The following is a 26642-nucleotide window of genomic DNA, read 5'->3' as shown; positions in this document are numbered from 1 at the left end:
TGACTCAGTATCCAGGTCTTAGATAGATTCAGGGGTCATTACACCAATTTCCTTCCTTTGTGCAGCACAACCCAGGGCCCTGTATGATTCAGCAAGACTGTGCAGCAATAGGGCTGCTGAATTATTGTCTTTCAGTTCCTCCCCTGTTCTTCTCAGCTGCTCCTCAAATTCCAGCATGGAATTCACATTTTGAGTGAATTCAGAAGTGCAGGGTCCTTTTATGATAGTCACAGCCCTGCCCTCTCACAGCCACACCATCTTTTAAGAATATGCAGTAAAAATGAGCTTTCAGTCTCTTTGCTTGGAATTCTGTTTAGTACAAAAACACTGGGAAGCTCACCAGCATAAATGCCATTGCAATGATTAAGAGCAACAAAAGAGGGCAGTGGTGCTCCTATTTCATTTTAATGGGCTTCTGCAAGGTGATTTCTACCTTTAGTCACCACAACTGCATGTATGAAGGAAAGTCCATAAATCCAATTTATTTAGCCTAAACAAAACTAATAGGTTCAACTGAATGACCAGTATTTACAACACAGATAGGCATTGTTCCTTTCGTTATGATAGGCTAATAGCCCAACTAACTACACACCCTAAGAATTCGATTTCTTAGCTGTACCATACTATGAATTGCAGTGAAAGGATGCAGTCTGAAAACATATATTTGGGAGTCTTACTGAAACCTGTTACTCTGTGCTTGAGACAGGAAAAGTGCTAAGAATTGCTAATGCTATTATTTAAATTTATATGTCACTATTCGCATACAAGATACCCTGCTCATGATTTCAAACATTATTCCAATGCAAACACCATTGAAATGAACTGGATTCAAAAACAGTGTCCAGTAGATCCTGGACACAGTAGATCATTCTCAGGAGTAGTTGCGGATATCTCTGCTATTGAAATAGCCTTGCAGTCAGTGGGTACCCACCACACAGATCTATCAGGTCAGTAACAGATATCCCAAACAAACAATTACTATCTTTCTCTCTCAAGTAATATTCTAAGTTACTATTGCGCGAGCCCTGCTCCAGCCCTGCTGCTGCCTGAGAGTAACAGTTTGCGGTGGGCAACTGCTGCAACAACAGCAGAAGCCTCTGCATTGCACACAAAAAAAAGCTAGTCAGGCGGTGGAAAAAAGGCAGCAGAGGGACCCACCAAGGGGACAGGCAGAGCCTGGAAAGGGGGCAGTTAGGTGAGGAAGCACCCAGTGTCAGGTTTCTAGGATGCTACAACAGAGTTCCTGAAAAAGCAAGGGGCCAGTGACCCCCAAACCCTTGAACAATCCACCCCCCTACACAGCAGGTATAGTTTACTGTTTAAATTTGCACACTCATGCAGTCTCTTTAAGGCATTCCACCTACTTCCTTTGATGTGAATCAGCCAGTCATTTTCCATAACCAGGGCAATCACCGCCTACGCTCACCTAGTTCCTTTCCCCCCATTTTCAAGGTTATTGGCAGGCGTGTCTGCATCCGCCGCTTCCCACAGGTCATCCTTGAACATGTTGCTTGAACATTGTTCAGCTTTGCCAATCCCCCGTTTAAGATCTGAGCTGCTTGCCATATTAACATCCAGAAGCCTCCTCTGCTTTGGGCCTACAGTGGTACCTCAGGTTACATACGCTCCAGGTTACAGACGCTCCAGGTTACAGACGCTCCAGGTTACAGACTCCGCTAACCCAGAAATAGTACCTCGGGTTAAGAACTTTGCTTCAAGATGAGAACAAAAATCATGCTCCGGCGGCGCAGCAGCAGCTGGAGGCTCTATTAGCTAAAGTGGTGCTTCAGGTTAAAAACAGTTTCAGGTTAAGAACGGACCTCCGGAACGAATTAAGTACTTAACCCGAGGTACCACTGTACTTTCTTTTTCTCTCTGAGTCAGTCACTGTTTACAATAACAGTGCTTCTGGCCCCATGAGCTGTTAGCAGAGTTAACTTGAGTAACACAGAGGGAGTCTGGAGAGAAAAGAAACTAACCATACTTTACTGGGCAAACTGAACAGGAATGGTACATAACTTGAAGAGAAACTTATTTACAGGTCTAGTTGAGCAAAGGGAGACCTATTCCACCACAAGTCCTGCGATGAACCTCCTTCAGACCTAATTTTCCTTCCAACTCCTTCACCTGTGGAAAACATCAACTGGTTTCTAGGCAACCCACACCTCTTTTATAATTGCCAGCAGAAATTGCCCTTTGGCTATTGATAGATTTACCTATCTGTTGTGGTTCCGACACCTTCCTTGCCTGAAGCCTATCGTTCCTCATAATCAGAGGAGATACCCTATACATGTTTCTTAAGAAGTCCTACTATAATTAGGAGCAGTAACTCTCCACAGGTGTGTATAAGATTGTAGATGGATGTTTTATTTGGGCAAAGACTGTTGCATGGGGGATGGGGAGCTCCAGCCCTTTCTATGCCTTAAGCAGGTATTCCGCCCCCTGCTGTAACTGAGTTGTCTCCTGGTGCCACTTCTCCCCTCTCCTTCAGCTTCTACTTAGAGCCCCCAGAAAGGGATGAAGGACAATATTTTTCTCAAGTCTGCCTTGATACTGCGTTGCAAAACAATACATGCATACACTCCAACATGTTGAGGTGAAAAACCAGGACGTGTGTCTTCCAAGGCCACTATTTGATTCTGGAGGCAGTTGACCTGGTTTACATTACTGAATAAGCCCAATGACATAGAAGGGGTTGCATTTTGTTATAATTGTGCGATTGTTGGCCTTGAACATCACTTGTTAGAAGAACGGGTCATGGGTTTAACTTAATTACTTAATAACTAATAAGTTTAAATATATCTCTGTTGTAAGTATTTCTATTGGATCAGGGTCCTCCTGTGTGATGGATATGTATGTGTATTTTAATGAGTGAAAGGTTCTGAGTTCAGGGCAGGGAGAGGAGTGTGTGTATAAACCTAATAGCATTTAGCTTATATTTTAGTTGCTATTTTCTTATATGAACTATAGCTGACTCTTCCTCATCCTTTATTATTTACGAAGTGAACTGAATAGCGCTAAGAGGACTTTGAATTTAATTTAATTGGAAGCATAATTGCTCATATACCTGCCAAGGAACTGATAAGGTTCTTTATTGAGTCATCTGCAGTTCGACAGATGGTTCTTCCCAGGCTGAGATGGGAAATGGTGACAACAGGTTATTTACTGGGACAGAGTGACTTTTGCAACCATTGTTAAAGCTGCAAACAACCAAGCGTGGGATGGAGCAATGAAGAAATTTTGGAACAATGGGATATCAGCTCTGCCCAAGGCATGATGGACAACAGCAACAACCACGGGAAAGAAAGACATAACATCTTACAAGGGCAGGAAGAAACTCCATGGACAGAACAATTGCCACACACAGGAAGAACAAGAATATAGTTTGAGTTCCTCACTTGTAGTTTTATAAATCATTTAATGTGTCAACATGAATAGAAGTTATTAATACTTCAGTTGTTGTATAAGAGATTATTATTATGACTGGAATGTAATTGAAATTAATAAGATTTTGGAATGCAGAAATAAAGAAAATAATCAAACCATAAAATCTAGCATGTGGGAGGCAACTTCATCTAAATTATATAATTTGGTATTTGAATGATTGTTATTAATAACTGAATTATAAATTGGTATTGTTATAATGAGGCTATTGTTGGACTGTAATTGAAAACTAATAAAAAAATTATTACAATGTCCAGGTGTTATGCTCAACTTAAATTTCTCTTAACATAAACACTGTTGGGACTGGCACTGAGTGATCAGGAAAGGGATCTTGATGTTCAGTGGGTAGAGCATGAGACTCTTAATCTCAGGACGATGAGCTCAAGCCCCACGTTGGGTGAATGTTTCCTGCATTGCTGGGGGTGGACTAAATGATCCCCGTAGTCCCATGCAGCTCTACAAGTCTGCAGTTCTGTGGTGGACAACTCGCTGAAAATGTTGAGAAAATATGCTGCAGCTGTTAAAAAAGGTGATTTCCATTCTAGGAATCATTAGGGAAGGGATCAAACCTGAAATTGATCATAATTCTGTACAAATCTAGAAGGATAATGTACCTGTTGGTCACTGACTACACTTCAAACACAATATTGCAGAGCTGAAAAAGGTACAAAAAAAAGCTAGGAGACATGAGAGATGTATATAAATTATGGGTGGTGTGGAGCCACCCATAATTTATATGCTTTAATTTATATATTTTTAATTTATATGTTTCAAATGGAATTTGTCAAGTCATGGAAGATAAGGATGTCAATGGCTTCTAGTCATAGGGCAGGATGCTGGACTTGATAGATCTTTGGTCTCATTCAGCAGGACTCTCCTTATCTTCTTACAGCCATAGTAGTTACTGGGGATTCCCCCCCCCCCATATGATACGGGTCTTGAAGAAGGCTGAACAGGCAAAGTAAAAGGAGACTGGAGTACCACAACTTCAGGGGGTGGGAAGTACTTGCTGCCAAGTATCATTGCAAAACATTTCCCTCTCCGTCTTAAAAGCCAGGTTTGAATTGTGTAATCTGGAGATAGCGTGCTACAATTTTGCAACCCACTTTCCCCATGGTGCAAGTGGGACAGAGCACACACTGGCTCCAGCTTGGCTTTGCCCTTGAAATGATGAGTGGGAAGGTGCGTTGTGACTGGAAACCAATGTAGAATAACTTGCACATTTCCTCCTCTGCAAGACTGGAATCAATCTGCATAAATGCCATCCTGGCCTCTCCCTGCTACGCAACTTGCGTAAGTACTGGAAAAACTCGTTGAGACATTCATAGAGAGAACAGCTCTAGATAAAAGCTTTGGTAGAGACCACCAAACCTTGTGGAGCTTTTCTGCTGGGAGCAGCTGTGATCTGAAGCGGGACAATGGCTGCCAGCTGGACAAAAGGCAGGTACCTCTTTCAAGGCAACTATACCTGTGTGGCCATGTATGCTGCGCTCTCTCTTCTTCTCCTGGCAGCCTGCCTGCCCTCTGGATGGGCACAGACGGCGCTGGATGACTACATAAAGCAGGATGATCCTCACTACAACTACACTGTCACAAAGAAGGAAGACAGGCCTGGCGTCACCCTCTACACCCTCAACATGACCTCCCTGAAGTGGCTGAATGGTGAGCGGTATTTTTGAAATATAGAGGAAGGCATTTCTTCAGTGCCCTTTTCCTTTGAGGAGAAAGAGAGTGAGAGAGCAGGGAGTCTAAACTGGAGAGTTGGCTGCTGGGTGGGTGTAAGAAAACATGAAGAGCAGTAGGTACTAGTCAGGTCTCCTGTGGCTGACTATGAAAGCGAGAAAGGCCACTGCCACTTTCCAACCTGAATCAATCCCAAAACCGAAAGCAAGAAATACAAAGTACCGTATTTTTCTGTGTACAAGATGACGTCCTCCTAAAATTGGGGGTTATATAGTGGTGAAAAAATTGGGGGTTGTCTTATACATGGATTTATATGGTAGGTCCCCAGATATCAATTCCATCTTTGAAATTCCAGTAATGTCTAGGGAAATCCGGACGTATGGAAGCCCTACCTCAATAAATACAATTTTTTGAAAACAATGGTTGATTGGATAATTGTACTGTAACATTTGGATGTGTGCAAATTTCAAAGGATGCCTGTGTTTTGGTTCTCTTAATGTTTCAGAGGGAAAGAATTTGAAAGATTTGCCTTTAAATGGCACCAGAATTAAAGTTCTCCCCCACCCCCTGGTGCTGACAGAAGTTAACAGCACCTGGAATGGGAAGATGTTGGCTTAATTCAGGGTTGGGGAACCTGTGGCCCAGCAGATGTTGCTGAATTCTCGTCAACCCTGACCGCTGGCTGGTTTGGGCTTGTGGGAGCTGGAGTTCAACAGCATCTGGAGAGCTACAAGTTCTCCATCACTGCCCTAAGTGATTTGATCTGTGTCAAGGAGAGTGCAGTGCCCTTCCTTTCACTTCCTAAATGCCAACTCTTTCTTACCCTTAAGGGACGTGGGTGGTGCTGTGGGTTAAACCACAGAGCCTAGGACTTGCCGATCAGAAGGTCAGCGGTTTGAATCCCCGTGACGGGGTGAGCTCCTGTTGCTCAGTCCCAGCTCCTGCCAACCTAGCAGTTCAAAAGCATGTCAAAGTGCAAGTAGATAAATAGGTACCGCTCTGGCGGGAAGGTAAATGGTGTTTCCGTGTGCTTCTCTGGTTCGCCAGAAGTGCTTAGTCATGCTGGCCACATGACCTGGAAGCTGTACGCCGGCTCCCTCGGCCAGTAAAGCGAGATGAGCACTGCAACCCCAGAGTCGGCCACGACTGGACCTAATGGTCAGGGGGGTCCCTTTACCTTTACCTTCTTACCCTCAGGTAGGTAGCTGTGTTGGTCTGACACAGAAAATATATAGATATATATATTTCGAATGTATTTCGAAGGAAGAGTGGAAGACAAATGCCCTGATGAATAAATTCTGTGTATCTCTTTTCAGAGTCTGAAGTGGATAGGCCAATTTGGTGGCATGAGCTGTTCATTGCTATGTCAAATGAACAAAAACTGAAGGACTCGTGTTTGCTAATCATTGGGAATGGAAGAAATGATGCATCTAATACTATCATAGATTTTAGGGTTGGTGATATCATCAATCTAGCAAAATCCACTGGGTCGTAAGTAATTGGTGGGATCTCTGGTCGTAAGTAATTGGTGGGATCTCTGAGCAATGAATGTGGCACCAGCTCTGCTCTGTTAAAACTGCTAAGGGGATTAGCAGCCCTGCAAAGATAGAGAACTGTGAGGTAGACATACTTGATGGAGGGAGGCCCTGCAGAAAATACTTTTCCTGTTGGGGAATGAGGGTTGGAATTAGGGTTGCACATCATATTTGGACAATCCTCGAGCTGAAGTGGAATACCTGGAAGGATTTGGGGCTTGTCTGAAGCAAGGCAAGATCTGTATGAGGCAGCTCAAATGATTACGGGCTGCTAAGTTTTTTTATGTAAGATTTATCACTGACTGGATATCAAAAGAGACACACAGCCAGGAAGTCTCACCTAAACAATTTCATTCTAAACCACTGCCCTGGCAATCCAGACATAAAACAACAAGCATGTAGTGAAAGGTAAATTAAATGTCTAGCTGTGTGGTCCCATCCATAGTTGTCAACTTACAGATTTCAAAATAAGGGACCAGCAGCCTCGAAAATAAGGGATTTTCCGGGCACAGGTATGTTCACCTTCTGAGCTCCTCTGAGCCAAAGGCAGAAAGCCCAGCCAGCAGCCAAATGAAGCCTCATCAATAAGGGACAGGATAAGGGACTGTCCCACCAAATAAGGGACACTTGACAGCTATGGTCCCATCCAAGAGTGGGGGTGGGGGCAGGAAGATCTGCTTTGCCAGAGTGTCCCCTGTGAAATAGCACCAACCTTATCCTGACCATTGGATGAGCAGTGTTCAATCCTGCTGACTTCAGGGGTCTGCTTCAGCAGTGCATTCCCCATAGGGGAAATGGCCTCACAAGCCAACTTGGACCCCCTGGCAGGCCAAGACTTGTTCCAAAATATACCATATAAGGAATAACATCAGCATGGGGATTGGGTGGAGGAGGAGTTCACGTGCTTCAGAAAAGCTGCACAGGCAGTAAAACTATGCTTACTTATATAGTGGTGAAAGTTTCTAAATTATTGGTATAGGAACCCAAGAGTGGCTGCTGAGAACCATGTATTCTTAGCTGGGGCAACCAGCTCAAACCTTTTAAAACCTCACACTGAGCTCAGGAAGACTGCAGGAGAACAAAGCTTGATTTCTGGGTTCCTCCCAAGGTGAGGGGAAGTTGGCATAGCTAAGCCTGGAAGGGCAGCTTGCTCTATGGTTTTAACCCCTTCATGCATTAATTAGACTTGAGCATGTTGGTTATATGAGACTGCTTATCTCACATACACCAGTGGTGTTTTATGTTTGCAACCTGTGAGTGTTATTGGAGGAGAAAATACTGAGTTCTAACTAATAAAGCAGCCAGAAACAAAAATGGCCTGAAGGCAATCTAATGCAACTCACTGTATTCAAGACAGTTTCTCTATGCTCCAGAGTCACATCTTAGTTCATCTTCCTTCCAGCCTCCCAATAATATATATAAAAGGTTATATTGCTTGAATTCTCTCTTTGTCTTGATTTTATGATTGATCTTATTATTGCTCCAAAGCTGCCCAGAGCTGTTGACTCTGGTCTCTTTGGCATCATTGCCTGTAGATCACAGAGGACATTTACTGCTGATGGCTAATATTTGTTTTGTCTCTGAAGCTGTGCAGCGCTTTTGGGGCAGATTCCCAACTACCCAATCACCTACAAGGTAAGTCTTCTAGGATCTTTGCCATGATGGGAACTTCCCACACTCACTTTCACACTCATGTAGGAGTTAGGAGTCAGTTGGGTGACTGGAACTGGGGAAACGGGGGGGGGGGGGAGTTCTTGGCTGTCATATTTTCCCACTGGAAACTTCCACTACAGATTTTCTTCCCCCAATTTCACTCTAATGAGGGAAGTGTTTACTTTCTCAGAGCAAAATCCAGCAGAAATCTTCAGTGTGTCCAATAACCTTTCTTCATAAGCAAATTACATTACATAATCTGTGAAGAATGAACCATCTCTTTCATAGAAGTGGTTCAAAATACTAGAATTAAAATGTGGGAGCCAAGTCATGTGGTGCTCACCTCCTTAGAGAAGGTGAAAGCAGCAGGAGCCTGCTCTCCAGATACTTACTGGAGCCATGGACTCCTACTGCATTCCCAGTGGGTTATACACGGGGCAACTGTTCTTATCACTCCTTATCACTAAGAACAATCCTGGCCTGTGGATGTCAGAGCCTGATTGGATGAGGAGGTGAGCTGGGAGCCACCTGCCCAAGAACCTCCCAGGGAGGGCTCCGGAGATGGACTGGAAGTCAATGGAATAGAATTATTCATTGATGTAATGGATCTATTTTCCCCTTTCCCTTTTCCGTATTTTGTAGTTTTATAAATTTATAAATTTTGTAGTTTTATAAATTCATAAATAAAAATTAAAAAACAAAACAAAACAAACCTAATCTATCTTTCATCTATTTTTCTTCTAGAAAATCCCTATAAAAAGATGTAAGAAGAGCTCTGAAAATGCTGCAGTTGCTTGTTCGTGGTGGAAGTTCATGAACGATGAGAGTGAGCCGCCACACGTGCTGATTCAGTTTCCAATGGTCAAGGTAACTCTGGCTTTCTGTACTGGCTGGCAAGCACATGCTGCCATCATTCTGGGAAACATTCTTTATTGTTTCCAGAATCTCCTGAATGCTGGCAGAGCTGCTGTAACATTTGCAAAGCACATATGCCTCATTTTTTATTTTTTTTAATCTGCTTGCAAATCACAGAACCTAGAAGGAGGCAAGGTGAGGTGGCGGCCTCAGGCAACAGATCTGGATGCAAAGAGTACAGATTTGTTGCCTCCTCCTATGTGGCTGCGCCTTCTCCTCTGCAGGTGCACCCTGCCTCCTCTGCTACAGATGCACTGCTGCCACCACATTCATGCCCCATATAAACCGCCCCAGACTCTGCGTTCATCATCTGAGGCCATTCTTTATGTGTTCCCTCCATGTGAACGAGAACGGGTCTTTATTGTAGTGGCTCCCTGTTTGTGGAATTCTCTCCTCAGTTAGACTACCCTGGGGCTTTCACTACATATATTTAAGTGCCAGGCAAAAGCTTTCCTCTATAACCAGGCCTTTGACCTTTAACTATTTGGGACTTTTTAGAAGCCGGTGGGATGTTCTTAATTTATTTTTCTTTCCTCTTGCCTTTTAGGTAATTATGTGGGGTTTATTGTCTGTTGGTTGGTTTCTAAGTTGATCAGGGTTGCCCTGGGCAAGATAAAGCAACTAACCAATTTAGTACATAATAATAAAAAACATTAAAGGCATGAAGACCTGACACCTTTTTGAGGGCACTTTAATTCTGTCATACTAATAGACGGATAGGGACATTGGTGGCACTGTGGGTTAAACCACAGAGCCTAGGGCTTGCCGATCAGAAGGTTGGCAGTTCAAATCCCCGCGATGGGGTGAGCTCCCGTTACTTGGTCCCTGCACCTGCCAACCTAGCAGTTTGAAAGCATGAAGTCCAAGTAGATAAATAGGTACCACTCCGGCGGGATGGTAAATGGTGTTTCCATGTGCTGCTCTGGTTCTCCAGAAGCAGCTTAGTCATGCTGGCCACATGACCCAGAAGCTGTACACTGGCTCCCTCGGCCAGTAAAGCGAGATGAGCGCCACAACCCCAGAGTTGTCCGCAACTGGACCTAATGTTCAGGGGTCCCTTTACCTTTAATAGAGGGATATAGTTGGACCCAATCCAACCATCTTCTTTGAACTCCAGAGACTATAATCCTCTTCTCTTGTGTGCAGGCAGCTGTGCGTGGCATGGACACTGTAACAGATTTAATGCTGAAAGAATCCGGTGGAACGGTGAAGATCAAAAAGTTCACATTGACTGGTGTTTCCAAGGTAGGTATGAACAGCAGGTCTTTTCCTGTACCCCAATATTAACCCTATGCATGCTCACCCCCATTTCATCTGTATATGCCATGTTCAGTCTCTAAAGTAGGAACTGCATACCTCTCCATCTTTATGTTTTGTCACTTTATTGCAGCGCGGCTGGACCACCTGGGTCACAGCAGCTTTGAAGAAGAGAGTTGTGTCATTTCTTCCAATTGTCTATGATCAGTTGAATTTCATTCAGGTGAGTATCCACTTTCTTTACAGCAAATAAAGAAAAGGCTGTTTATAGGATGGTGCACTAACTGTGTGTATGGCTGTGTATGAGTCTTTTTCAGAGGTGCCAGCTTACGCCAAAGATTGAGGGGCCCCAGTATTGCCTGTGTGTGTGTGTGTGTGTGTGTGTGTATGACGTTGCACATGCAACACACACTTGTGACGTCACGAGCACAATGTAATGCAACGGCTTGGCTTCAGTAGTTGATGGATCCTCCTCCACCCCCTTAACATTGAGGAGGCCCAAAACAGCTCTGCCCCCTGAGCTGGCACTCCTGGTCTTTGTCACAGTTCATTCATAGTACAGTACTCAGGATAAATAAGAATACATTGACCATTTGCAGGAAGGCTACAAGTGTGAGAGCCAATGAAACTTCTGAGGAAGAGCACTCCACAGCCTCAGCACCACTGCTGCAAAGACCCAGTCCTGTGTCCTAATCAAACATGCTTTTGAAGGCAAGGGAGAGTGAGCAAGCCACCCAATGATTGTAAGGGGGGCAGACTCATGGGGGAGTAGAGTCTTTCAAATAACCTGGCCCCAAATGTTGGTTTATTAGCTCAGCTGTTGGGTTATGGGGCTGGGGAGGGACAAAGCTTTGCCAGCATATTTCTCTTCCCCAAATCCTGGCAATTATGCAAGGTGAACTGGATGATTTCATGGAGTAATAGAAATTGTGTTTTGAATGTTTCACTTATTGTTTAGAACTACTTTTGTTATACTGTAGTTATGCATTTTTTTCATGCTGTAAGCCACCTTGAGCATGGTTTGAACTTTGGAAAAGTAGCATACAAATAAAATAATACATGTATGTATGTATGTATGTATGTAATCCAAAAATATTAAGCTTAAGCAAAAAATATGGCAGACACACAGTGTAGACAGAAGTGAGCAGGATGAACAATAGGTGATTAGGTACAAATTTGTACTTTAAAATAACATACGTACAGTAAAGCTTCTGAATAAGACATATATTTTGGCCCACCAAGGGAATAGCAGGAAGTATTTGTCAACACAACACAAGTAAATAACCAAAAAAGCCATTATACAAAGGCACCAACTGTGGGCACTACAGTATGAAGGGGATAACTTATCCTTGTTTTGTATTTATCAGCTTAGCCAAAGGTGTACATAGGGGTTGGCGAAACTGACCCCCGCCAGGGTGCAGGCAACCTCGCCTGTTTCTCATATTTGGGGGGGGGGGCGGGGGCACCAGTACAGCTCCTAGCCAAGGGTGCAAATGACCCTATATATGTCTCTGAGCTTAACCCTGCTAAAGATTTGAATTAATCTTACAGTTGTAGCATTTGACGGTCCTCCATTCTGTAGAACTCGGGATCTTAACATATGACAGTGCTCTCCAACATTCCTCAGAAAATAGGGACAGTCTACTGATGTAGAATAGAACGTTCTTATTTGATGTGCACATAGAATTCACTTCTGTCTACTTTGGTACAGAACTGGCATCATCAATACCGAGCATACTGTGGCTGGTCATGTACACGGAATGATTACTATCACCTGAATATAACTCGGCAGTTGGACACTACACGGTTCCAGAAATTAAATTCATACATTGATCCATTTGGTGAGCAGTTCTTACCATCTCATATTTCTCTGGTGAATGAGATGGTAGCAGAGGAAATGGTTGAATAAGTGGGAAAGGGCAGCCCTGGGGAATTTTGGTGGCACTATAATGCATGTAAGAAACATTGAAGAGAATGAAGTCCATTTAATTAAAGGGCCATTTGGTGCTTCTGTGGAGTGAGGATTAGGGGGTTGTTGAATCGTGATTGCTGTTTCATGTACAAATAAGAGAAAACAATGAAATACTTGGGGAGGAAGAACACTGAAAAGTATGTTGTCATATAGAGGGATGAGGAATGAATCAATTAAACAAAGTCCTCTCCCCTTTTCTACTTCCCTTTTTAAAAGCTCTGAAACTAGGCCCTTCTGCATCTGAGGCCATTGCAGCAAGCTGTGGAATCTTGGCTTAAGACCAGTGCTTTTGGGTCTTAAGCCAAGTTTGGCCTCTTTGAGGGACAGTATTTCAATATGAGTAGGAAAAGGAGAGTACCTGTCCTCTGTCTTGTGCAGAAAAATGTTCCCAGCCCTAGTTATTGCAGCAGAAGCGGGGATGATAAATTATCCTAATAAATATATTTAAAGGTTCCAGTGCGAGAGGTGCAAATCAGGATTTTGCATAGACTGAATTCTTCAAGCATCCAGAGGCACCTCATATCGCTTTCTTGAAGACCTGGAGAACCTACTACCAAACTTTTTTTAATGCAAAGGAATGCTCCCTTTTCAACATTGCATCACCAACATTTGCTAACTAGGCTTTGTTTTTTGGTCTTAGTTTGCCACAATAAGGCTGTTTTACATATTTTTCAATTATATTTTCCAACCTGCTCAATGAATGTCTCTTGTTTTCCATTGCTCTTATCCAATCTTACCAGCCTTTGATGATGAAATTAAGTGGTAGCAACTTGAGAACTGCATGTGTTTCCCATTACAATATCATTTAATTTTCCCATCCTCAGCATATAATGAGCGATACCAAAATAAGGCCTGGTGCTCAATTGGTGCAACAGGAGATGAAGTCAACCTGCCTGATGACACTTACTATTTCTTTGATCAGCTAGCCGGAAAGAAATACATCCGGTGAGTTCCTGCTGCAAAAAATTACCAGACTGTCCTTTATGAGACAAGAATGGCTGCTTACCGTCTCTCCTCGGTGAATGGTGGTTGCGGCCCAATGTGGTGCCTCCCTCAAAGACCGGACACAATGCACCATCTTGTCCCCCTTGGCCATCGGACAGACTCATGGGGTTCCTGCCAAACCCCAATTCAATTTGAGCCAATCAATGGCGGCATGGCCTAGGCAGGCGCACCTGGATGAGGCAGGCTTCACTCAGGTGCGCCCGCCAGAAAGATAGCCTGGCTGACCCTGCGCTCCTGTCACACCCACACATTCCCTCCCTTTATAGTTGCTTGCTGCATTAACCATTTCTTTTCCAGCTAGGAGGGCTTTGCTGTGGTCTGTGGATGGTCGCCGTTTTCGAGCCCAGGAAAGCATTTCCCCTGCACTGCATGTTTCACCTTCCCCATAGCCCTAGTCATAACTTTGCCGGTTTAGGCCTTGGGCGGAATCCTATAGTCTTTCATCCAATCGGTGGGGGGTGGGGGGGGTGAAGCAGTGACTCAACCACCCCCTGCTCCCTGCAGCAGTGATAACAGAGTACTCTGTTAGAGGGGTCTGGAGGAAAGTCTCTGTCCAAAGTGCCAGTTGCATAGGACTAGTGGGCCATAGTGCTTCCCTCAGTGTTTTGCGCCATCTGTGTAAACCTGTGTTTTGTGTTGGACCCACCCCTGAATTGACCCTGTCATGCCTCAGCCCCCCCCCCGGGGGGGGGGTGTTGAGAGGGATACATGTCCAGTGCCTATGGCAAGGCTTCCGATATCTGAAATCGATAAAGTTGTGGCCATTTTCATCCCAGACAATTTTCTTGTCCATTCATTTACCCTTATTTTGCAGTCAGGTGTGTCTAGTGAGGGACTCTGGGCTGGACACACAATCATCCCTCTGGTTAAAGGCAGCAACCAGATGACTTGAGCCTCAGATGAGAGACAATACTGTAATATGAGCTGAGAACTCACAGCAGATCCTTCAGCTGTTGCATGAGCCCACCTGTGTAATCTGAACAATACCAGTGAACAAAGCACCTGATCTTTGCTGCACAATTCACATAGGCTTTGCATGATGATAGTGTTTTTTCCTTGTATATTTCTCTATATCTGTGCATTCTTTCGGAGGAAAAACTCTAGAAAGTAAAATTTGTGTGATACGAAGAAACATGTCATTCCTTTATCTTAGTCTATTGCAAGGAAGATATTTTTGCAAAAACCTCTCTGTTGCACTGCAGATTCCTTCCGAACACTAATCACGCTGCGACATTACTCCCATGGAGTAAACCATCTGTCCTAGAGACGTGCAGAGCCTTTTATCTCAGCACCATGCAGAATTTGACCATGCCTCAAATTTCTTGGAAAAGGGTGGAGGTGAGGAAAACTGATGTTGCTTTACATGCGAATGACAGAAGTAATTCAGTCAATGAAGCTTGTTTTCTAATTTACCCCAAGCCATGGATGTATGTTGTCCCTAATTGATGTGGGCCTTTACTAAGCGCACTCAGTCGAACTCAAGATTCCTAAGAAATTATCAGAGTTGTTGAAGGCAGGAAAGTTGTTATAATGATATACAAATCGGCCTTGGTTAATGTTATCGTTTACCAGTAAATGATGGAAACAATAGCTGGGATAGCTTAGTTGGTATCCCCCTGCTGGCCCAGGGTGAGAACTTCAGTACATAACAATGTGAATATGCCATTAGCATGAAAACATAAGCAAAAATTCAAGGTTCTCAGTTTCCGTTTTTGCATTTGGCAACTTAGAAGGGTTGACCTTACATAGGGTGTTGCATGACACAGCCAGTTATAGCAGTAGCTGCTGGAGAGGTAATGGGAATGGCTCATAGCTGGAGGGAGATTTGATTTTTCTGTGTTATTCTCTCTCTTTCTAGACAAATGCCACAGGTATTATCTATCTCTACACAGATCGGGAGCCTTCAGAAACTAAATGTTTCTTTGCTTGCACATGGCTCACCAACAGGTAGGATTCTTTCCAAAATATTTTATATAATTCATTAATACATAGAACAATATACAAAGTCAACATACACAAAAAAAGCCTGAAGTTTTTTCTTTCTGAAAGCTTACCAATTTTCAAGAAAGAAAGAAAGAAAGAAAGAAAGAAAGAAAGAAAGAAAGAAAGAGCTTTCTATCAGTGAGCATCTCAGCAAACTACTAGGTCCCATCTGTGCTGTACATTTAAAACAGTATCAGTGAATTTAGAAATAATATATTGTTGGTGGTAGTTTTCTCCACAAATCAGTTTATTTTGTGCTTATGCCAAATCTCTTCTTTCCCTTCTCATTCTCAGGCGTGACTTCAGGGTATTAAGGTGTTCCTTCCCTTTTTTGAGTCTTATGTTTTGGAAACCTTGCAAGGTTGATAAAGTGGTAAGAGGATTAGAATTTCCTTAGTTTCTTCACAAAGCTGAGGATGTCAAGCGTCCTAAAGACACAAACAAAAAAGCCGTTCTTGGGAAAGAAATGTCTTCCTTTAAAGCTGGACTTCTGTTGCGGATATTGAATTTGTTCGGTATTTGCTGATTCATTCAATTAATGTCTCTGAGCTCCTTTAGGAGGAAAGGTAGGACATTAATTGAATGAATCTGTAAGAAATCAATCAAACCAATAAATATAATGGGATTCTTTCACTGTCTGAGTTACCCAAAACATTCCCCTGCACCTAGCAGAAGAACATTGTCTTTATGTTGCAGTTGTAAAATCACCCATACTAAGGAGTAGAGCTCCCTAATGTGGTGGGGAGTATGTCTCTACACGCGTAGTAGGGGTGAGGAACTTCTCTCTGACAGAAAGCCACATTCTCTTCTGCACAACTTTGTGAAGGCCAGGGTCAGAGGCAAAAGTCAACAGAGCAATCAATGTGAATTCTACCATTGTGCAGTAGCCTAGTTTCTTCACAATCACACATCGTTCTCTATCCTCCATCCAAGCAAGCAAGAAGCATTCTCAGAATTCAAGGACACATTCCAGTCAGGGGAAAACATTCCAAGTGGGGAGGAAAGCACAGCTGGTGAGGGGTGTGGTTTTTTGGGGGGTGTCCTAGAGATAATCCCAAGGGCTAGCTAGAAAGAGCTGATTTATCTAATGCAGGAGTGAGAACCTGCTCTATGTAACAAAGCAGGCTGGGGATCACATCCATTGGAAATACATAGTATTAAGTTGTGGGTGGACATAGCAGTCGACACAGAGATTTCTCCGAGTGGTTCTTTATAGTAAGCTGGAACTGAACTGAACAGCTCAGCCAGCCTGCTTTTATAGGCAGCCAGCTGTCAACATTGTAACAACAACAGCCCAGGGTTTTCCGCCTAAATTAACTGACATGGACCTGAGTGAAAACTATATACATAATACCCCTGGCAGCCAGGGTGAGAACTTCAATACATAACACATAGGGTGGTTTAAGGTCACCTGGAAAGAAGGGCTATGTTATCTGTGGCCATCCTCCACCACTGTTCCCTCTTCCCTATCCTTGGAAGACACAAACCAGGAACCTCAGCTCACTCTTCTTCAAATTCACACTAATGAACATTCTATAATTTCTTAATATTACATGTTCGCTTCTCAGCACCTTCTTCTGTCTTATCTCTTTGCAGGGTACAGGTGTTTATAAAGCAGAATTGTCAAAGCCATTATTGGGATGGAAGGGTTTCTTTATTGAGGTAAATATAATCTCTAGTTGAGTATTTGACTCATTCTTGCACAGCCTTTTCCTTAGCTTAATAGCAGTGTAATGGTGAAGGTAAAGGTAAAGGGACCCCTGACCATTAGGTCCAGTCGTGGCCGACTCTGGGGTTGCGGTGCTCATCTCGCTTTATGGGTCGAGGGAGCTGGCGTACAGCTTCTGGGTCATGTGGCCAGCATGACTAAGCGGCTTCTGGAGAACCAGAGCAGTGCACGGAAACGCTGTTTACATTCCCGCCAGAGTGGTACCTATTTATCTACCTGCACTTTTACGTGCTTTCGAACTGCTAGGTCAGCAGGAGCAGGGACCGAGCAACAGGAGCTCACCCCGTTGCGGGGATTCGAACCGCTGAACTTCTGATCGGCAAGTCCTAGGCTCTGTGGTTTAACCCACAGCACCACCCGCGTCCCAATAGCAGTGTAGGGGGAGGCAATTTCAATTGGAATAGTGGAAGAGGGAGGGGAGGTTTAAAATGTTCCTTTCCCTGCAACCTCCTCCTGCTGCTCAGCTGACTGGGGAACAAGTGAGAATGGTGACAAGTGAAATGGCATGCAGAAACAAATAATCTTTATCTGGACTCCCTTCTGCACTTCCTGCTGCTCTGCTGATCAGTGGGAGGGGTTTTTGTGCACCATATAAAATTAGACAGCCGATAGAACAGTTGGAAATTATACACAGATTACACACTGAACAAGAGATAGAAAACATGCATGTTTTTGGAGAGTATACATACAGATGGGAGAATATGCATATTGGCCAGAGAATGTACAACATTCAAGTATGACATGCACACTCCCCAAAGCCTGTTGGGAACATAATGGCTAACAATGTACAGAATTCAGACACTATATGCAGGTTTCCCAAGCGTTATTAGAGAACATGCATCTTGACTGAGAAATGTGCACAATTTCTTCTTCACAGAAACATGGGCTGCACATTTTCCATGAAGGCTGCTGAATGTGCACAATGTTGGGTTTTATGTACATTAATAGTTTTATGTACATTCCCTTTAATATACATATATTAATTGAAACTAAGTTCTCCAAGACTGTTGTGCAACTGTATAAATAGGCATGAAGTATTCTCCGATTCGGCACTGCTTCTAAAATCTGCAGTAAGATGCATCCATCATTTCTTTGATATCTCTGTGCTATAAACTCCTAATCCTGCTCCATTCAGTCTCTGCAAAGGAACATATTGAGCAGAACTGCCATTTCTTTTCCAGGTAACTTTCAAAGGACCTGAGAACGATAAGCATGTTTTCACCTCAGAGGTTCAAATCATCCCAGACACTTTTCCATGTGCAGTCTGCAAGGGAGAAGGATGCTATGGGAAGCTGGTGTGAAACCCTGCAGAGAAAATGTGGCTCTTGTTGCTGAGGGAAGACATAAGAGGCATTTGGAAAACCATGCGGAGAAGCGGGTGGACAGAGAAGGAACCACATGCAGAGAAAGCAGACAGGTCCCACTTAAACTAAAATGAAATAGGTGTAGGGGTGTCACTCAGGATCAGGAGACCTAACCAAGGAGCAGATGCTGTGGCTGTAGGGAATGGGGAATGTGTAGGGTGAATGTATGAAGAATATCAGACATGAGAAGAAAGGTCTGGTTATATAGAACAAGTAAATATGACACAGGAAATTGTGCCTTTTTGATTCCCAGTGCCCTGGATCATAATAAAGAATATAGCTGTGTTTTATAAGTCTTCAATGAAACACTTTGCTAGTTTTTGATCATTTTATGCAGACAGTACAATTCCTTATCATATTTTTAAGACAGTTTAACCTCACAATGGGATTAAATATTCTCTAATCTAAGTATTTAATTACAACTGTCATGTAAAGTGATTGAGTTCAAATTCTGCACAAGGCACAGACCAACTGAGTTGTTTCTTTGGCTAGCTATTCCGTGTTACCTTTAGGTTCCTTTCTGCAAAATGGGGTGTAATAATAATAAAAAAATGCCATTGTACCTCTTGCAAGGATTTTCATTGCCTAATCCTGTCTTCATATTTTTCTGCATTACCAAATATACCTTGTCCAAATATACCTGGACACATTCCAATTTGCTTATAAAACGAAAAGATCGACAGAGGACGCTGTGGCGATTGCCCTCCATGCTGTCCTTGCACATTTGGAGCAGCGGGGGGGTTATGCCAGACTGCTTTTTTTAGATTTTAGCTCGGCATTTAATACCATTCTACCACATCATCAGATGTCTAAACTGGAAGATCTGGGGCTTCCGTTATCACTTTGTGGGTGGATATTGGACTTTTTGTCAGACCGCCCCCAGAGGGTTCGGTTGGGCCCTTATACCTCTAATATGCTTAAGACTAACATAGGAACACCACAGGGATGCGTACTCAGTCCACTCCTTTATATTCTTTACACGTACGATTGTGTCGCTACTCACCCTAGTAATAGGGTTGTCAAATTTGCAGATGACACAACCGTGATTGGGCTCATCTCTGAAAGGGAGGGTGAAATGAATTATAGAGATGAGGTGGAGCGGCTGACAGAGTGGTGCAGAGCTAACAACTTGCTAATAAATACAAGGAAGACAAAGGAACTTGTGGTGGACTTTAGGAGACAGAAGAGCAATGTCCAGCCACTTTTGATTGATGGGGTCTGTGTGGAGAGGGTAACAACGTTCAGATTTTTGGGCATTGAATTACAAGAGGATCTGTCCTGGAGTGTCAACACAAGGGGGCTTGTGAAGAAGGCGCAGCAGAGACTGTATTTTTTGAGAATACTAAGGAAAAACCATCTTCCGCAGAATCTGCTGCTTGCCTTCTATCACTGTGCCATTGAGAGCGTGCTTACTTATGGCTTATGTGTGTGGTACGGAAGCTGTACTACCCAGGACAGGATGGGGTTGCGCAGGGTTGTGAAGGCAGCAGAGAGCATTGTTGGCTGCCCACTCTCCACCTTAGAGCAGATTTATGCCACAAGGTGCCATAGGAAGGCACTGGACATAGTAAAAGATCCATCGCATCCTGGTCACTGTCTCTTCGAGCTCTTGCTGTCGGGACGGAGATATAGGACGATGAAGACAAGAACGAGCCGTCTTAAGAACAGCTTCTTCTCCAGAGAGATCTCGGCCCTGAATGGGAAGCCCGGACTTTGAAAGTCATCAAATCTCCTTTGCTGTATTTTACTATATTTTTTAATTAGTGTTTTTATGGAGCAGCCAAGTAATTTCGTTGTCCCCGAAGGGGGCAATGACAATAAAGATATTATTATTATTATTATTATTATTATTATTATTATTATTATTATTATTTCCGGCATTCGTGCATTGGGTGACATGTCCTTGTGTTGTGAAGGTATATGTCTATTACAAGGGAGAAATTCATGTAATTGCCCTTGTTCAATATGAGATTCCCAAATGGGTGAAAGTTACATTGGCAAAAACAAATTTGCTTTTCTTGTGCATAAGTAATTGCTAGCCCAAACAATAAGGATTAAGCATACGAAACGTTTGCCATCCAGGTCACCATCCCACAACATGCACTCTCCCACTGATTGCCCAAGCAATGGGTTGGACCAGAATTAACACCCTTTCTGTCCCAGACCTCTTTTCCCTTCCTCAGCTGGTTAACTCTTCCTTTCCCTCCAATCCCAATGTTGACTGACGTCTAGTTGTTTCCTAAGGTTAATTGCTGAGGGGGTGGGAGTGGGGATTTTAATCAGGATTTGGGAAGGAAATGTTTAGGTATCCTCTCTCTACAGTCACCTCTGTGCTGCTTAGCTGACTGGCTGAGAGTTGGGGATAGGAAGACGAACTACAGAAAACAAGTTAATCTTGATCTGGAACCACATCCTTTCTTTCCGCAACAGTCTTGAGTGCAAGAGAAGAGCCAGAGTCAGCAAACCCTTCAAGGGCAGGACAGGGGCAGAGGGAAACACTTCAGGCCCCAGATCTGAAGGAGAGGAGGAGGAGGGAACAGAAGCTGAAACAGCTTCACAGGAGCTGCCCAGTCCCGCTATATTAAGCTCCCCTGCCACTTTGACTCCAAGGTCACGAAGGACTTTGCATGTAGCTGAACGAAAAGCTCAGAAAGTACAATGGGGGGCTCCTTCCTGCTGGAGTTTATGCCTGCTTGGGAGACATCCGGCAGAGGAGGAGGAGGGTTAGCGAAAAGCTGGAGGGGCCAAGAGCCAATCTTGGCAACCGAGCTTGCATGCTCTCTGCTTGTATGCTATTTTCTTGAATAAAAAGCTGACTTTACTTTGAATCGATGACCCAGCCCTGCCAAATTGGCCCACAAATGCTGCATTAAGTGTCCTTTCATATTCTTCAAAGCAGCCTTGTTGACGTTGCGTTGGCTATAGCCTGATAGAACTTGTGTTTCATACATTCCCTGGAAGTAGAATTGCTATGGAAGTAGATCCCTGAAACTCTTTGCTGCCTCTGCTATCCTCATGTGAGGGAAGTGGTACAGCTGGGACTGGACCTCAGGGCTCAAGTCCAGGATCCCACCACAGCCCGGCCTCCCTTCAAATGAGCACCCAGAGAGTAGCAGATGATGGGGCAGCAGGAAATAAGGTCCAGCAAAAAAACCTAGGCCAGCATGGGCATGTTGGTTTGCACTGGGGCTGACACTGGTTGTGTTATGGTTGTCATATGGAACCATGTATTGAAACAATATATGGATAGGAAAGCACAGATCTTTCATTTAATAAGGAAGTAGGGTGGACTTTGTGTAACCATGGCCTTAGCTCCTGAAGAAATGTCAAATCCACCAGAATGAGGGACAGGAGCAGGTAGGGTTGCCACCTGTCCCTTAAATGGGATTGTCCCATTTCTCTTTTTTCACATATATTTTCTTGAGTGTTTTCAACATAAAATACAATAAAAGCCAAGCTAATTTAATAAAGTAAGAATAGGTGAGAGAGGAAGAGAGAGAGAGAGAGAGAGATAAGGAAGAAGAAAGAAAAACAAAAAGAAGCACAATGTCCTCTATCATAATTATATCTTAACCTTTTTCTCACACACAGAAGAGTGAACTCGTCCCTCTCTTCCCCCAGCCTCCCACCCTGGGAGATCCTCTCTACCCTGCCTCTCACACAGGCCCCTTCATATTCCTTCCATCACCTTCCTGTGTGTATCTTCATTAGTGAATCTGTTGTACTACTTCTATTTTGGCCTGTTCTGCTTGACATTTAGCTTCCCTGTCTGACATTTATTTTTCCACTTGTATTTTGGGCAACTGAATCTGTTGTGCTACTTGAAGCCTGGCTTGTTCTGCTTGAAGCCTGCCTTTTTCTTTCGCTGCTTCTATTTTTGCCATTTCAAGTTTTATTTTCATCCATTTCACCTCCTGACTAGAACTGCCCTCAAAAGTTGCTCCCTCAGTCTGAGCTTCTCCCTGGCTGTCTCCTCTCACTTGAGGAGTTCTAGATGGGAGTGCCATTTCCTGACAGGAATCTTTCCCTCAGAAAATATAAAACTTTATGGTAGTGCTTTACAGTGGTACCCCGCAAGACGAATGCCTCGCAAGACGGAAGACCCGCTAGACGAAAGGGTTTTCCGTTTTTCGATGCGCTTCGCAGGACGAATTTCCCTATGGGCTTGCTTCGCAAGACGACAATGTCTTGCGAGTCTTGAGATTTTTTTTTCGCTCCCCACCCCCTTTTTCTAAGCCGCTAATCCCTTAAGCCTTTAATAGCCGCTAAACCGCTAATAGCGCTAATCCGCTAAGCCGCTAATAGGGTTGCTTCGCAAGACGAAAAAAACGCTAGACGAAGAGACTTGCAGAACGAATTAATTTCGTCTTGCGAGGCACCACTGTATTTTACTTGTGGGTTTTATTTCATATCACTATGCTACCTCCAATTGCAGCAAACCCCTCTCTTTTAACCACCGAGTTTATCTTATTGTTTTTGTGTGAGGAAAATCTTTGACACCTGGAGACTCAGGGAAGTTGAACAGATAAGGATTTATTCTGCAGAACAAAGTTGGTCAAACCAAAGATGTGTCAGGAGATGAAATTCTTTAAGGAAACAGTTAACTTATTTATAATTATATTAAATCTAGTGGATGTTACAGGTTTCTAAACAAGGTAGTAAATGCACAGCTTATTTTCACTTCAGTTGCTTATTTTCAGTTATTACTCTTCAGTTAGATGTTATAGGTTTCTCGACAACATGGTAAATGCTCTGCTTATTGTGAGTTATTTCACTTCAGTCCCTTAACTTTTTATCATGGTGTTACAGTACATTGGTTCTTAAACAAGGTGGTATTTTCTGTCAGTTTCCCAGTCTTCTATAAATCACTGTCCTCACCTTTTTCTTAAGTGCACATGAAGAAACAGCATCTCCCCCAACTATTTATGGTAACTTTTCAGTTCTTGAGAGTAAAAAGGAAGATGAAAAATACAATACTGTATTTTCTGTTTGGACCCATGGCCTTGCTTTTTTTGCTCCATAACTGATTCAGTTTCCCCCAGAAGGTAGGAAGCAGCAGTGGTTTGGATCCCTTCCATAACTAGCCATGACAGACCACAGGACTAGTACTTACTGCCCCTCATGTTTCTTCGCTTCCCACAGAGTGACTCACACCCACCCAGCAGCCTCCTCAACAGCCTAGCCTTCCTCCCTCCCACCGCTGCACCCCCTCAAAGGAAAAGAGCAGTGAGGAGATTGATTCTACTCTCACCATTCAGCCACTTCAGTGAGGTCATGTTGAGTGTATAGACAGCGGCACCCCACTTATCCTCCTTCTTCATCAGGGTGTATCTATAGTGAGGGTCATACTGCTTCACGTAGACATCCAGGGCCTTCTGCTCCACCATCCGTCCAGAGGGCAGGCAGGCTGCCAAGAGAAGGAGAGCAGCATACATAGTCAAGCAGGTACCTTGGCCTTGAAAGAGGTGTGTGACTGTGTCCAAGTGACAGGAGTTGTCCTGCTTCAGATCACAGTTGCTACCAGTGGGTGGAGAAACCCTGCTTTCCTCTAGAGCAGTTCACTCCATAAACATCGTCAGATGTTTCCTCCTTATTTATAATGATCCCTTATCAGGGAGGGTGCTGGTTAAGATGGGTGAGGTAGCATTTAAGCAGACTGATTTAAATCATGCAGAGGAGGAAGTGTGCTAGTTACTGTACTCTTCACTGGTCTCTTGCCGCAAAGCACCCTCCAACTCAGCAATTCAGGTTGGAGCCAGTGGGTGCTCTGTTCCACTTGCACCATGTGTTTGCCCCCCACCTAAGCACATTTCGGGGGGGGGAGCATTTCAGCATTGTAGCATGGCAGCTCCCATTTCACAATTCAAAGCTGGCTTTTTGGATGGAACAGGAAATGTTTTCAAACTTTATTTGGCAGCAAGTGCTTCCTGCCCTCTGCAGTTGCAGTACAGAACAAGAGTGCAATCTCCCTCTCCCATGGTTTTCCAGTAGACCAGACACATGTTGCCTCATAGCCTGTACACAGCCAGCATGACTAGGAGCCCTGGACAGTCAAGGATTACTCAGGGATTTGACTAATTCCTTTGCAAAGCCATCTTCACACCATCCACAATCTATATATGTCTTTTTGAGGTGTGGTGAGTGACCAAAACTGTCTAGATTTGTACGGGACTATGATCAATTTCAGTTTTGATCCCTTTCATAACAATCCTTGCCATAGAATTCACTTCTTTAACAGCTACAACAGATCTAGTCAATATTTTAACTGAGGTGTTTTTTTCCTCATTAAGATGTTTATTAATTTTTTTCACAATTTTCTACAGCAAGATATAGAAAACAAATGTAAATAAAATATAAAAATGTAAATAAAATATAACAACAGCTACAAAAAGTTTTTAAAAACGAGTATGGAGTGCTATCTTAAGGGTAGTTCTTAACTGTTTACCACAGCTTTAAGACCTCTTTCTTTTTGATTCTGCCATTTCAAACATATATGTTAAGGGGAATGTAAATTGAGTATAAAAAGCCTTGTGGAGAACGCAAAAGTGAGTGATCCATGAAGAAAGGACAGCTACAAAAAGTAAAAATGGAGTAGAGTCCTCTCTTGAGGCTAGTTCTTAACTGAGAACTAGTTTCTATGATATAGAAAACTGTGTGTAGAATATCTATCTCTTGTTCAGGAGTGTGCAATCTGCAACCATCTCTTTCTACTCTACAGCATACTTTCCTACAGAGCCCACTGCCTTTTGCCCCAGCTGACACAACATATTCTCAGTTCCACTAACATCTTTTTTAGGAGCCAGGGACCCTGATATTACAATATCATGTTAGGATTTTTCATAATTGGATGTACTCAACTCAAACTTCTACAAGCATTTCCAATCCAATCTCCAACTGCTCTGCAGTTCCCCAGAAGACAAGGAGCTTCAGGTTCTTTCCCAGTGTGAGCTTTCTGTCCTCATTCTGGTCCCGAAAAAAGATTGCGCCAATTAAGAAGTTTCATATGAAATGTTTACCTTGCCAGATTCTTTCTATACACAGGCGTTGCCTCAAGCTGACAGAGATGCCAGTGAATGTTGCTATTGCTGTTATTTGGAAATGAATATGTAATTACTTGAGGAAGAGATTTGCAGCGATGCCGGGAAGAGTTTCTACCTTTGCCAGGAAGGGATGAAGAACTAGAATGTAAACAGCACCATGGGCAAAATCTGGTAGTTCAAAGTGGCTGCCAAGCTGTAGGTGTAAGTTCATGTAAAAAAAAAGGAAGGCATTCCTGGCTGAGGCAGAAAGAGCTCCAGGATGAAGGCCCAGGATACTGGCCTGCCATAATTCCCTGACTGAAAACCAACAGATGCAGCTGGCTTATTCTGAGTTGTGGCACTGGTCTATCTCAGCTCATTGTCTCTATTTTGACTAGCAGCAGCTTTCCAAATTGTTGGGTCAAGAGTGACTCCTCCCAGTTCAGCCCTGTCCTACAGGAGGTCTTTCAGATTGGAGGTCCCAAGTGGCAGACCTGGGAGCTCCTGCGTTAAAATATGCCCAGTTCCCAACTGGCCATTATAACTTTAAGAACTAGTACCTGAGCTTGTTCATTTCCTCCTTCCTTCCTTTTCCCTTTTCCTTTTACAGTGGTACCTCGGGTTACATACGCTTCAGGTTACATATGCTTCAGGTTACAGACTCCGCTAACCCAGAAATAGTGCTTCAGGTTAAGAACTTTGCTTCAGGATGAGAACAGAAATCGTGCTCTGGCGGCGCGGCGGCAGCAGGAGGCCCCATTAGGTAAAATTGGTGCTTCAGGTTAAGAACAGTTTTAGGTTAAGTACGGACCTCCGGAACAAATTAAGTACTTAACCCAAAGTACCACTGTATGTCATCTACTTTTGGTTGTTTTTCATTGATCTGTGAAACTGCTCTGGACCCGCAAGCCTAGGGGTCAAATGTGAACAAACCCCTCAGGATTCTTTGTAACCTCTGCATCTTCTCCAGGCCTCACCTCACAAAGGCCCTGCTGTGCACCCTCCGTGAGTCATTTTGCCTGTCCAGAATGTGTCCTTGCACTGTGATAACTTCTTGCTTGCCTGAAGGAAGTGTGCAATGAG

The 26642-nt window shown here is 43.5% G+C and overlaps 1 protein-coding gene across 3 annotated transcripts in view; it reads left to right on the top strand.

Annotated features, from left to right (window-relative positions):
- The window catches only part of LOC310672709 (autocrine proliferation repressor protein A-like), a 62290-nt gene that overhangs the window by 12598 nt on the left and 23050 nt on the right, over positions 1-26642 (top strand). The window contains exons 2-14 of one of the 3 annotated variants that reach the window (XM_083430291.1): positions 4957-5106; positions 6444-6618; positions 8249-8297; positions 9060-9182; positions 10377-10475; positions 10621-10710; positions 12199-12328; positions 13284-13404; positions 14667-14802; positions 15323-15411; positions 15742-15820; positions 17044-17109; positions 18358-19102. In XM_083430291.1, the coding sequence (XP_083286417.1) occupies positions 5082-5106; positions 6444-6618; positions 8249-8297; positions 9060-9182; positions 10377-10475; positions 10621-10710; positions 12199-12328; positions 13284-13404; positions 14667-14802; positions 15323-15411; positions 15742-15820; positions 17044-17109; positions 18358-18477 (1302 nt within the window). In that variant the 5' untranslated portion in view covers positions 4957-5081 and the 3' untranslated portion in view covers positions 18478-19102. Of the gene's footprint in view, positions 1-4576; positions 5107-6443; positions 6619-8248; positions 8298-9059; positions 9183-10376; positions 10476-10620; positions 10711-12198; positions 12329-13283; positions 13405-14666; positions 14803-15322; positions 15412-15741; positions 15821-17043; positions 17110-18357; positions 19103-26642 lie in introns of those variants that run through there. The other 2 variants (XR_014508735.1, XM_083430290.1) reach the window with 2 other exon arrangements.

This window comes from Podarcis tiliguerta (assembly GCF_965153285.1).
Source record: "Podarcis tiliguerta genome assembly, chromosome: 2".
NCBI lineage: Eukaryota > Metazoa > Chordata > Lepidosauria > Squamata > Lacertidae > Podarcis > Podarcis tiliguerta.
The sequence above is the reverse complement of the archived record's forward strand: the minus strand, read 5'-3'. Positions and strand labels throughout refer to the sequence as shown.